The 14,268-nt window shown below is 37.0% G+C and overlaps 1 protein-coding gene across 2 annotated transcripts in view; it reads left to right on the top strand.

Moving 5' to 3' along the window:
- LOC122809561 (stabilizer of axonemal microtubules 1-like) overlaps positions 1-14,268 on the top strand; it is a 369,246-nt gene that overhangs the window by 114,251 nt on the left and 240,727 nt on the right. For both annotated transcript variants that reach the window (XM_044081149.1, XM_044081150.1), the window contains one exon: positions 6,920-7,142. In XM_044081149.1, coding sequence (XP_043937084.1) covers positions 6,920-7,142 — 223 coding nt within the window. The remainder of the gene's footprint in view (positions 1-6,919; positions 7,143-14,268) is intronic.

A 14,268-nucleotide genomic window follows, 5' to 3' on the forward strand; every position in this document is an offset into this window, starting at 1 on the left:
TGTTCCACTCCCTCTTAAACTGATCTGCAAATGCCTGTAGCATGGACTTGATTGTAGAGTTTAACCTCTCAACAAGACCACTAGTCTGGGGATGGTATGGGGTGGTCTTCATGTGCTTCACCCCACAGGACTTCCACAGACAAGTCAGCAGGTCTGACATGAAATTGGCACCTTGGTCAGTCAGTATTTCTTTTGGGAAACCTACTCTGCTGAAAATCTCTAACAAAGCATTTGCCACCTTCTCTGCCTCAATGGAGGACAAAGACACTGCCTCAGGGTATCGTGTAGCATAATCCACTACCACTAAGATATAATTTTTCCCTGTGGAACTTGGGGTACTCAGAGGACCCATAATATCCATAGCTACCCTCTGAAATGGCTCCTCAATCACAGGCAAAGGCATCAAAGGAGCTCTCACCTTGTCTCCTGTCTTGCCTACCTTTTGGCATGGCTCACACGTCCTGCAGTACCCTGTTACATCTCTGGAAATTCCAGGCCAATAGAAGTTTTGCATAATAAGCCTCTTTGTATGTTTTATGCCCATATGACCTGCACAGGGAATATCATGGACTATGGCTAGAACCACCAGACGGTAAGCTCTAGGCACTACCAACTGCTGTATCTCTCACCTTCTAGCCCTCCCTCAGGGGTCCACTCTCTGTATAGTAACCCTTTGTACCAGTATACAGATTCCCCCTTCTCTTGAGAATCAGGTGCCTCCCTAGCTACCTGCCTCAGGCCTTGCAATTAGGGTCTGAGAGCTGAGCCTGTCTCAACTCCCTCCTTGTAACCCTTCCCAGCTCCCCTTCCATAGGAAGTCTGGCATCCTCTGACATTGGTAACTCACTGTCAGCCTGGGTACTACTACTCACCACTACCTTTGCAATTACCCTGTCCAAAGGAACATCAATACCCACAAGCAGCTGTGGCTCACATTCAGTCTCACTGATACAGTGTAGCACACTCCCTGAAGTAACCACCTCAGCAGTCCTGGCTGCAAGTATGCAGTCTGTCTGGGTCTCCCCAGGCAACCAGACACACATGCTAGCCTCACTGCATGTAACTGCATGAGTACATAGTACTGCTTCATCCAAATCCTTCCCTCTCAGGACATCTGCAGGATGGTAGTTCCATAACTCTGTTGTCTCAAGACAACCCACTATTGGCATTTTGTCTTTCCCACTTATTGGCTCCCTCACCTTTGGTTCCCCCCCTTGCCTCCGTGGACATCTGTATGCCACATGGCCCCACTGGTTGCATTCAAAACATTTCACCCTAGCTCCTGGATGTGTACCTAGAGTAGTGGCTTCCCCTGCTACTGGAAGATTCTGTTGGGGCAATCCGTGCTGCCCACCATGGGTTCCTTTAGACCCATGAGCAGTACTGGGGGTCCCCTTCCTGTGCAGGACTGCCCTGCTTGCCAAGGATAGGTCTCCCTTCTTCCCCAACTCATCTGAAGTAGCACATTGTCTATCAGCTAACCAGATCCTCATGTTCTCAGACAAAGTGCTAAGGGCTTGTTCCCCTCACCAAAATGTCTGCCAGTCCTTCAAAAGTGGTGACCTGACATCCACTCACCCAGCTATGAAAATAAGTTCTCAGTTCAACAACATATTCACAAGCATTTTCATCTGCCTTGTGTCTATGCTCACGAAACTTTTTCCTATACATTTCAGATGTTAGCTTAAAACATTGTAGCAAACATTTCTTTACAGCAGTATAATCAAAACAGACAGAGTCAGGCATTTGTGATATACAAGTTACAGCTTTCCCATGGGGTAAGGGGGTCAGCAACCGCACCCAGAGCCTTAGGTCAACACTATACTGTTTGCATACCCTTTCAAATATGTGAATGAAACTGTCAAAATTATCCCCCTCTTTAAATTGTGGAAGAAATTTACTGACCTGTTGTGCTTCTGGGGTCTAGTTACTCCCTTCCCCATTACCTCCATGACTCTGGCGAAGAGTCAGCATTTCCCTCTTATGCTTCCTCTGACGTTCCTTTTCTTCGGCTTCTATCTCCAAACACCTGGCCTCCAACTCAAGTCTCTTTAGCTCCAGCTGGATGTTTAAGTCCACAGCAGAAATGTTGAGCTGTCCATTCTCCGAGGATATTGTATTTCCACTGCCAGTCTGATTGTCCTTCTCAGAAAGGTTGAGCTGTCCATTCTCCAAGGATATTGTATCTCCACTGCCAGTTTGATTGTCCTCCTGGATGCTGTTTTCTGATGCAGCTGTAACCAAGGCTGCAATCAGGTCTGCCTTAGTCAGGTTTCCATGCACCAGTCCCCTAGCCTGGCAAATCTCCACCAGCTGGCTCCTTGCCAGCTTTCCATACTCCTGTGCTGACATGCTGCCTGCTCACCCTGACTAACTAATCTAACAAAAGAAATAAAACAATTGTGATCTGAACTCTGAGCATACACTGCATGGCTGATTTGGAGTACAAAACACTTTCAGAGATCACTGTACATAAGCTACAGGATTCACTCTACCCACACCACTACAAGCCAATTAGTATGTGAAGTGGATCCCACTACTGCAAACCACAATGTGAGGATATCTTATCCCAACCACTGCCACCACAATGTGATGGCCATGCCCTGGCCAAGCAATCAAGGAGCTTCAATCCTCACCACCAACACCAGGAGGTCATCTCATAGAAGAGGAAAGGATAACAAATACACACAGTAAAGTAATATTTCCCTTAAGTGCACACTGAGATCACAGTCAGTCTGGGGCTGGTTGCTTCCTTGCTCTCCAGGTCCCCAATAAGACTCCCACTGGCACAGCTATAGGGTCCAGATCTCAGCCTAGCTGGCAAACTAACCTCCAGTACCCTCTCTGTCTAACCAGTGCTCCGTGTACCTTCCCAGGTAGCTGACGCACCACACACACTTTGAGATAACTATTTATACAACTTCACAGACACTCCTGGGAAAGGCTGACACAGATTCTCCTGCTGTGCCCCTTTACCCAGACTATACAGTAGTAATTACTACCACCACCAGCTTAATAATTATCAGCTATCCAAAGGCCCTTAAAAGGGTGTCCAATTATTACTGTGCAATATTATTATCCAATTGGTAATGTGACTATTCAGTCTAAGGCTTTTTTTTTAGAGTGGCCTGTTACAATGAACTCTATAAATATGCAATGTACTCTAAAGCCTACTTCTCTACACAAACCAGCCACAGGTAAAGGTTTTTAAAATATTTAAAAATAAATAATTAAAACACAAGACAATACTACTACACCACAGAGATATCTAAGAGTTCAGAGATCATGCAGAAACTTAAAACAATACAGTAGGACAGGTCTGATGTCAAAGAAAAACACTTAATCTAACTTTCTAATCTTTAGCTGTTCTTAAGAGAAAACACAGTGCTATAATCCTACTTACAGATATAAAGAGCATAAGCAGTGCTGGGTTGATGGTCCAAGACAAATGCTTCCAGTCTCTCACTAAACAATAGTTTTTAAAACATTAACAAACAGCTCTGCTAAGGCCCACCCAAATTACATCATTTTGATACTTAGGTTTCCCCAGTATTCACATTACATCATTTTGACACTTAGTCTGGAGTTCCCATGCAAACAGACTGCATTATTTAGCAAGCTAACACCTGCTCAGGAAACTACAACAATAAAAGACATTTCGCATGTACACTCTAACAATTATTCCTTAAGTTAAGACAATAGAAAGAAGTTCAGCCAGATGCTTCAGCACCACTTTTTTAGATAATTGTAACTTCAAAGAACATTTGAAATGCTTGGCTTGGTTTTCCTTACAGCAGATGGCAATGTTGCAACAATCTTGAAGTTCACATTTTACAGTGTTTTCTTTCATTTAAAAACACAAGCCTGCATTTTACATTTATTTATACAAATGATAGAATTATGTATCAAATTATATTTGACTAGGCTGGCAGCCTTCGCCCATCTTTCCCCAATCTTCACAATGTGTTTAAAAAAAGATATCACCCTTCAGTAACCTAAATATATATTAAACATATTTAATATTTAGTATAGGTTTAGGGACTTTAACCTTTCTGTGTAACACATATGACTTACCTTGGATATCTCTCTCCAGTATACATTTTTTGTACTCTCTCTAATTTCTTAAGTGATGATGAATTGTAAATACAACAGACCCATTGTAGTCAAGCTGTGGCCTTATTAAGGACTTGCACAAAAGTATCATTATCATTTCTTCCCTACTACTGATGGTCTGAAGGTATCTTTCATTTTGATGTAGCAGCTTCTTAAAAAAGAGATAACATGAGCAACGAACTTCAAATGAACATCAATAACAATGCCCAGAATGTTTGCTGGTCTAGATTCAGAAGCAGGACAGTCTGACCCTGGATTATTCGACCCCAGTGCAATTGTATACACTTTCATGTTTAAATGTACATTTATTGTCTATGGAAATTCTTAATTGACAGTTTGACCCTGAATGATTCGACCCCAGACTATTTGACCCAAAATGAATTTTAGTAATTACTTTTTTGTACTAATTAATTAATGAACTATACAATAATTAAACTGATAGTTTGTGATTTTAAAATATATTTTATTTTTTTATAATGTTAATGTTATTTTGTCCAGTATGTGGCAGTAGATACATTTTCTGTGTTGTTGGTATGTCTTTATTGCATGGGATTCTTTTTTTACTTGTCCTTATACTTCTTTTAGATTTAATTATTTAACTATTTTTTTATCTGACGATTATTCCTGTCACATCTCTTTATATCATATGTTTATTTGATATTTGAATATTTTATATTCTTTTTGGATGTTTATATGGGAATAGCAACTTTCACTTACATTTTCAAAGTCACTACGTGTAAAAGTAATTAGACAGATTAAATTAGTGCTTTTCAATATTTTGCTTTTAATGTATATTTTAATGTGACTATTTTTGTGGTTTATTTGACTGGCCATTTCTCCTCTTCATTTGTGTTTTCATAAAATGATTACAGGGAAATTCCTTTTCTAGTTTAATGTGATGTGTGCTTTTGTAGGTAGTTCATGCTTTTCTTTTAGTGGATGCCGATGCACACATTTTATTATTCTTTTCAATTTAATATTTAATTCCATGTTGCTGTAATACTTATCTTTATACATTTATACTATGTATATGTATAGTATTTTATATAATTTTTTTTTTATTTTTTTTTCATAGGTTACTTATAAGAAACTTATCTTCCTTTCATAATGTCCGTACTTTTGTTTTTTTAACCATAGCTACAGAACTCATATTTTTTCCATTTTCTTTCTTAAATATGTTTTTTTTTTTATTTTAATTTAACAAAAGTTGGAAAGGTAATATTTTGTCAGGTCAAATTGTTCGGGGTCAAAATGTCCAGTGGCGAATCATCTGGGGTCAAAACATCCCGTATTTCTAGATTCTGGTAACAACTCCTGGTTTATGGAACAAGGGTATATATTATTACTTGAGCTAAAATGAAGTCCTTTACTTTTGCTAGAATTAAATCATAAATGTTTCTTACAATCATACCAAATTTTGTATCACTTGTGTGTGTGTGTGTGTGTGTGTGTGCATGTGTGTGTGTGTGTATGTGTGTGTGTGTGTGTGTGTGTGTGTGTGTGTGTGTGTGTGTGTGTGTGTGTGTGCGCGTGTGTGTTTGTGTGTGTGTGTCTTATCATTGACTGGTATTCCATCTAGGACTACTTGCTGTTTAACACTTATAACTTGCCAGGGGAGGCCCCATGACCCTGAATTTTGAATAAGGCACACATTGAAAATGAACATTTGGATGGATAGACAGATGAATGAATATATGGAAAGATGTACAATAAATAGCTGTCAACCTAAATAAATGGGAAGTTAAAAAAATCACTTAAAAATGAAAGCAGATAAATAAAAGTTAATATGATATGAGAAAACAAAATGAATGATTACATAACTGAAGGAAGGATACAGCCATCATAACCCAGATTAAGGAGTGGTTTATAGGCAAAAGCTGCACAGTTAACCATTCTTAGGAAAATCTAAGGAGCTTCTGCTCTTCAACCTTTGAGCAATAATTAGTTTAATGGTCAGTATTACCATAGTCAAGTACACGGACAATTTTTTAAGTTAGCTAAAATAACTTCTGACCTTCAGCACTTAATCATGGAAAAGGGTCTGGATGACTTATTTATTTAGGCCAAGTCCAGATATATAGATAGATAAATGTGACAAGATATGTGTGTGTATATAGGAAATCAGTAGAGCATACAGGACATTGAATGTAATAATTTAGACATTATAATGGATAGTATTTTTTTTCTGAAAAATATAGATAAAATGCATCTCTGGAGAGATATAAAAATTAGTAGGATACATTCTGAGGTTTATAATATCTAGCAATGTGAAGGTGTTAATTCCTTTAATAACATAGCCATGTCCAATTTAAAATAATGAACATTGCCATATAAGTATAAACATTATTAACTGACCAAAACAAATCCAAAAAATATTTATAACAAAAAAGTAAAAGAAAACAGAAATTCAAAATGCTTCCTATAAAAAGCCTAATTTACATAAGAATGTCAGTTGACATGATTGCAATATACTAGGACATTTGAAATGAAAACCTAAAGAAAAAAATGCAAATACAAAAATGTTATGGAAAAAAATAAATAAGTAACTGGATTAGTGATAAACAGTAATAAATTAGAAGAAATTTCCAGATGAAATAAGAATGGTTCGTACTATTGAAATGTTCAAAAATTTGCATTTTGAACATACAGAAAATAAATATTACACACAAGAGAAAAGATGGGCATAATTTTTTATTTTTTAAATAAATTAACCAGGAAATTAATAGGAATATATGTATATATATATGTATGCACTGCACTTCAGATGATGCAAAATTGTAATATTTTGTAACTGATTATATTACAGAAAGAGTATTACGAGCCATCCAAGGAACCATTTGAAAGTGAGACAGCCTATAACATACACTTCCCAGCTAAACAACCTATAGAGACCATTGCTGTGCGTCCAGTCACCAGTCTCAAACCTAGTCATCTAAAATTTAATGACAGCACCAGTAACAAAGAGTTCTTCAAAAACTGGAAACCAGACCCACTGATAAGATATGGAGAGGCAGCACAGGTCATGGCAGGTAAGGCATATTACTTCTTAAATCAATCAACTCAAGAAGTTTTAAAAAAGCTCATATTTCTGAAACTGGTTTATTTTTATTTTAAATGCTATACTTCCCACTTACTCTGCACCTAGAGAATAAGGCTTCCATGCAGCACATCTATAATGTCTCACTGATACCTTGGATCTTGGAAACTCTAAGGAACTTTCAGCTTTACCAAACAGCATAGCAAATGTCTTCAATGACAAGAGCCTACATGTTAGGCTGTTAGCCATCATCTGAAACCAAATATTTAAGAACACAATAAAAATCTGCCAGGGATTTGTAGACCTTCATTTGGATGAAGCTGGTATGGAGTAACTGCATACATGTCTCCTGCAGTTTGTCACAACAGATCTGCATAGCCAGACAATTCTAAGCATTCCCTCGCATACATACACTGGCAAACATTTAGATTAAAAATAATAAAATGAGAATGGTATCCATTGTTCTGGACATTAAAATGCACTAGCTAGAGACCATGGCATAGACTGCCTGTTGGGTCGCATCTTAACTGGAGAACTGCTGTATTGTATAACAAAGCTCTTATGACTGTATCTGAATGTCCAGAAACTGCTGTGTAGTACCCTAACTGTGGAGTGACCTTTGTGCAGTATGTCTGTTTGCTTTATATTGTCCAAATGATTTGGAGCTAACACAGTCTCCTGAAAATACAGAAGCTATTGCTATACAATATTGTACACTGTCTTAAATGAAAGGCAGCTGTTGCAACTTATCTAAAAAGTGCAGTAACTGTTGTGTCATGTCATAAATTTAAAGGAAATATTGTTTAGTATCTTTCCAGTATTAATAATGTTATGTAGTATCCTAGGATACAGGAACTGTTGCATGGCATCCTTCAGAAAGAAATGTAATTAGTACCTTGATGTACTCATTTGTGTAACATCTGAGTATAAAAGGACTGATGTATAATATCAAATTTGTCGAAGAGCTGCATAATGCTGTGTATGTAAAAATATTGCTGAGTAACATATGAGTACAGATGAGGTGCTGTGTAACATTCTGAGCAGAGAGACTGTATCGGGTAGCATCTGAATTTAAAGCAGGTTATTTTGTAGATGAATTGCTGTACAAAATCCTGATTGTATCAGAGATTTTGTGTAAGATCCTAGTTATACTGGAAGCATCTGAATGCAGAGAAACTGTTCTGTAGCATCCCAAGTGTAGAGAAACTACTGTGTAACTCGAGAGTAGATTAACTGCTGTTTAATGCCTGAGTATGAAGGAGCTGCTAAACGATATCCTGATTGTAGAGTAACCAGTGTGCAACATCTGTGTGCATGGAATTGCTGTGCAACATCCTGAGTACAGAAGAAATGCTGTATGATATCCTGTGTGCAGATGTACTGCTGTTGACATCTTAAATGTAAATAAACTGTTGTACATGTATATCATCCTTTGTAAAGAGGACACCTCTTGAAGTGCATGAATAACAAAAGAACCCTGGAAATATACAACTGGAGGATTATTGTTTATGTTCTCCTAATGTAGCCCTCCATAAGTCCTGTGTGATTCCATCCCTTCTTCTTCAAGCCAAATTTAAGACAGTGCAAAAGACCTGAGTGGATGCTGACCATGTCCATAGTTTGGATATCCTGTGTTTAGGCTTATGGGTTAATAGAACAGTGTAATAAACTAATCCACTAACTAAACTAATGGGTTGGGAGGGTGGCCTAATGGTTAAGGTGTTTGCCTTATAAACACAAGGTGCAGGGTTTGAGTCTCACAAGGGATAATTGGCTAGGCTTAAAATGGCTCGCAAGAGCAGTTAGCCTAGTACTAATCTATGAACCTATCTATGAACCTATGAATCAAATGGCTATTTAAATATATCCAGATGTGTGCAACACTCAACAAGAGTATATTCATATCCTTACATCTGTCAAAGATAAAGAGCTAGTTCTTTTTAAAGTTCCACTTTTAGCTACTTTGTACATCAGAGTAACCATAGTACTCTGTTATTATACACCATCTCAAGACCTAATATTTGCAACTCATTATCAGCAAGTATCTTGAGGGCTAAGCATAAACTACCACTAATAAAATGGTAAGTTATAGAATACAGACCCCAAAAGTATAGCTTCTCAGAGTAGGAAATGTTCAACAGGCTGGAATTCTTTTCGACAATTTTCTTTGCTCCCCTTCAATCAATAATAAAACTCCCCTGAATATTAACAGATCATTGAAAGATTGACATACTGCTGCTGGAGTACGTGACAAACTACCCTCTCAGAGCAGAGAGGTTTCTGTAAGCATGGTATAATACAATGTGGTAGAGAGTTTTGGTGAACATTTCTATCATGTCAGTGTAACACTCTGTACAGGCTGTATAAAAGAATCATGTCAGTGTCGCACTCAGTACAGAGTTTGTACTGCAGTCATGTCGGTGTCACACACTGTATGGAGTGTGTACCTCAGTAATGTCAGCATCATACACTGTACAGAGTGTGTACCACATTCATGTCAACATCACACACTGTACAAAGTGTGTACCACAGTGATTTCAGCATCACACAATGTACAGAGTGTGTACCATAGTCATGTCAACATCACACACTGTACAGGGTGTGTACCAAGTTATGTCAGCATCACACACTGTACAGAGTGTATACCAAGTCAATGTCAACATCACACACTGTACAGAGTGTGCACCACAGTCATGTCAACATCACAAACTGTACAGTGTGTACCAAGTCATGTCAGCATCACACACTGTACAAAGTGTGTACCACATTTATGTCAGCATTACACACTGTACAGAGTGTGTACCACAGTCATAGCATCACGCACTGTGCAGAGTGTGTACCACAGTCATAGCATCACGCACTGTGCAGAGTGTGTACCAAGTCATGTCAGCATTACACACTGTATTGAGTGTGTACTGCATTTATGTCAGCATCCCACACAGTACAGAGTGTGTACCATAGTCATATCATCATCACGCACTGTGCAGAGTGTGTACCAAGTCATGTCAGCATTATACACTGTACTGAGTGTCACCACATTCATGTCAGCATCACACACACTGTACAGAGAGTGTACCACATTTATGTCAGCATCACACACTGTACAGAGTGTGTACTGCAGTCAAGTCAGCATAACACACTGTACAAAGTGTGTAGCAAGTCACGTCAGCATCACACACTGTAAAGAGTGTGTACCACAGTCATGTCAGCATCATACACTGTACAGAGTGTGTACCACATTCATGTCAGCATCACACACTGTACAGAGTGTATACCAAGTCATGTCAACATCACACACTGTACAGAGTGTGTACCACAGTCATGTCAGCATCACACAATGTACAGAGTGTGTGCCACATTCATGTCAGCATCACACACTGTACAGAGTGTGTACTATAGTCATGTCAACATCACACACTGTACAGGGTGTGTACCAAGTTATGTCAGCATCACACACTCTACAGAGTGTATACTAAGTCAATGTCAACATCACACACTGTACAGAGTGTGTACCACAGTCACGTCAGGATCACACACTATACATGGTGTGTACCATATATATATATATATATATATATATATATATATATATATATATATATATATATATATATATATATATATCAGCATCACACACTGTACAGGGTGTGTACCAAGTCATGTCAGCATAACACAGTACAGAGTGTGTACCATATATATTTCAGCATCACACACTGTACAGGGTGTCTACCAAGTCATGTCAGCATTACCCACTGTACTGAGTGTGTAATGCAGTCATGTCAGTCTCAGACTCTGTACAGAGTGTCTACCACAGTCATGTCAGTGTCACACTCTGTGCATTTTCTGCAGCTTTGTAGCTTTTGCAAAGTGTCAAATAGGTGGATATGGGAGAATACCCCTAGTAATGTCATACTTTATAGCTCTGATTGAAATTTACTCCATACATGAAGAATGATGTTACTGATCTTGATCCCCTTACTGTGACCTGTCTTGGATGTTTTCAGATGAAAAAATGTTCTTGATATGATGGCAGCCAGGTATAATTGCTAAGGTGTCTGTAATGGTTAAAGAATTGTATATGCAGTCCTAAACATATGATCTTTCTATTCAGTGGACAGAAATACTGGAGTTAATGCTGATTCTGCATTGATGGCTCATCTTGTCAGATTATACTGCAAATATTGCTGCACTGTGATATCTGCAGTCTATCTTTTGACAGTGCACCTGATTCTGACAAGGAAGCAGCATCCTTCCAAAAAAAGGGATATTCAATAAGATAGCATTTGTAACCAAAGCAAATTATTACAGACTGTGTACCTCTTACTTTTATGAAGAGAACTGATTATATACTGCAATAATCTAGATAAAAGCCAAGGTATGTAAAAGAAAGGCATACATCAGACAGATCACCTTCTAGAGTGACTACTTTAAACAGAATAGCTTATAACTCAACATACACATCCCACAAATTTTGGGTGTTGAAAAAGTAAACCTAGGTAGAGCTATGGAGGAGAGAGAGATGATACAACAGACCCAAATAATTATGAACTTATTATGGCAATTAAATACAGGGCTGGAAGTAATCAGATTAGACAGGTTTGATAAACAACTGTAAATATATACAGTATGATGAGCCATGTAGAAAGGTATTAGGAAGTAATCTATGGTTTATTTACAAAAGACATCCTAATATTAAAGAGAATCTGGAAAAAGGGAATAACAGAAACACACGTAATAGATCAAACATAGGAATGAGGAAAGCGTGGGTTTTGCCCTCAGTGTAAATTTATACATGAGGGGCAGACATTTAGACTTACTAAGTATTGTGTTGAAGTTAAATGAGAGTGTCAACTGTAATACTGCTAGACTGGTGTGTTTGGCATTCTGTGATTCTTGACATGTATACTATATGTGCAAGACAGAACCTGCATTGAAAAAGAGAATTTATGAACATATTTAAGATATTAATAATTCTAATACTAACATCACACTATTCAAACAGAAATTAATATGTAACAAAAATAAAAGGTTTTATTTTTTCTGCTTGAAAAGGTTCCTGTGAATCCCAGAGGTGCAGTGAGAGTTAGCAAAGGTTAATGCTGTACTTACTGGAGAGTGAGTAAACTAGTTTCCACTGCAAGAAAGAAGTCTCCAATGTCAAGAAACACTTTATTAAGAAGCAAAGCTTTCGGGTCAAGACCCTTTCTCAATGCTAATGCAATTATACAAACAATTTGACCACTTTAAATAAGACCAAAAACCATCACATGATCACAGCCAGCAAATCACATGATGTTAACAATAAGACCACTTAAAACATCCTTTTAAAGTTTTTGTTGTTGTATTTTCACCAATACTGGTCTCAGGGTGACAGCACTGTTAAGACCTGGCTCTATGTCTGCCCCTAGCCTAATTATCCATTCATACTCCTTGTTTTCTAAATAATTATTTGTCACCCCCAATCCCTTCCATTACTACATCTATAACCCTAAACTTAAAAGAATGGTTAACACCATTACACATAATGTGTTTACTTAATGCATTTTTTTCATTATTCTTCCATATATCTGACTTGTGTTTTATAATTTGTTCATTTAATTTTCTTGTGGTCTTAACCCACATAAAATGATGAACATCCTCTACAGGTTGCAAGATATACTATGTTTGTAATATTACAATTAGCTGTTAAGCAAAAAGTATAACACTTTTCTGTCCTAGGGTGTATAAAGGTGTCACTATCTTTTCCCATAACATCACTACAACACCTACAGTTTAAACAGCTAAAAGTTCCACTTTTTTTTCCTATTTGATGTTTCACTGGAACTTGAAAAAATCCCAGAGGTGGACCCTAGGAGCACAAACTTGAATACAGGGAATGCTATTGGCAAATTAAATTGAATGTAAATGCACCATCAGGTTTAAATAATGCTGTTTCTATTAGTTGTGTGTTAAAGTTACATGCAGCTAATTTATAATTCATCTATCAAACATTTTTATATAAGATTTTTTTAAGGCATTATTTATTATATATGTTGTATAATTCATGATATATATAAATACTTTTATTTTTTAAGTCAAACATAAATATACATACATAAACTTTGTGAATGTTAAAGTCATTATGCATCTCTAAGAATGACTTTTTAATTAAACGTGACTAATTGCTTGATTGTTTAAAATGATTGGTTTAAAAAAATTTCCAATGTTATTTAAGCAGCCATTTTTTTTTAATTTTGTAGTTCTGATGAAGTCTTATTATCAAGTATGGACGAAAGCACTCATTTTTATTAAAACCATTGTATGTTTTTATTGATGAAGTGGGGATTCCTTTATTTTGGTTACATGTTTTACTTGAGGGTAACAGTGTGACCTCTCTTGTTCTGTGTTAAAATCATATTAGTATCTATATGCTTGCCTGTCCTATGTATGATATAAGCAGTAAGATTAGCACACACTGTATGTCTCCCATGTCCATGTCTAAAACTGTATTCACAATGAATGAGAACACCCTGAGTTTATTTATTTTTATATTTAAAGTAGTCTGACTGAGCCATGCAAGACCCCTTTTCAATCGAGTCCCAGGAGAAGAAAAGCTCCTGTAAACTTAATATTAAATAATATTAGTTGATAAAAAAAGAAAAGTACAATACAAATAGTGTTTGAACTATACATGCTAAAAAATAATACAAAGACATTTTGTGCCATTTATTTATTACAGTGGATAAAAAGGTATACAATACAGATAATGTATGAATGAACCATGTTAAAAAGGAAATTAGAATTTATATATACAGCAGTGAAAGACATTTTGAATGACAGAGGAGGGTATTTAGAATAAAGAAATAAGAGCTTTAAGTACAGGTAAAGAGAGGAGGAAAAGAATTAAAAAAGAAAAGGAAATAATGGAAGGGGATACATTCTTTTTAAGAAATAAGTGTGAACAGAGTAGAATATGGAGAAAGCAGCGGCTTAAAAATTAGAGGGGGAAATAATAAGAAAAATGAAAGGTGTAGAGAGTAGAACAAGGAGTTTCAGGTGAGAGTATAAAGACTGCCAACTCATTATACTCCCAAAACGTGTTTCCACCCTAGTGTATTGCTACGGTCACCAACTATTCT

The sequence above is a fragment of the Protopterus annectens genome, chromosome 8.part0, assembly GCF_019279795.1.
Source record: "Protopterus annectens isolate FY-2018-M chromosome 8.part0, PAN1.0, whole genome shotgun sequence".
NCBI lineage: Eukaryota > Metazoa > Chordata > Ceratodontiformes > Protopteridae > Protopterus > Protopterus annectens.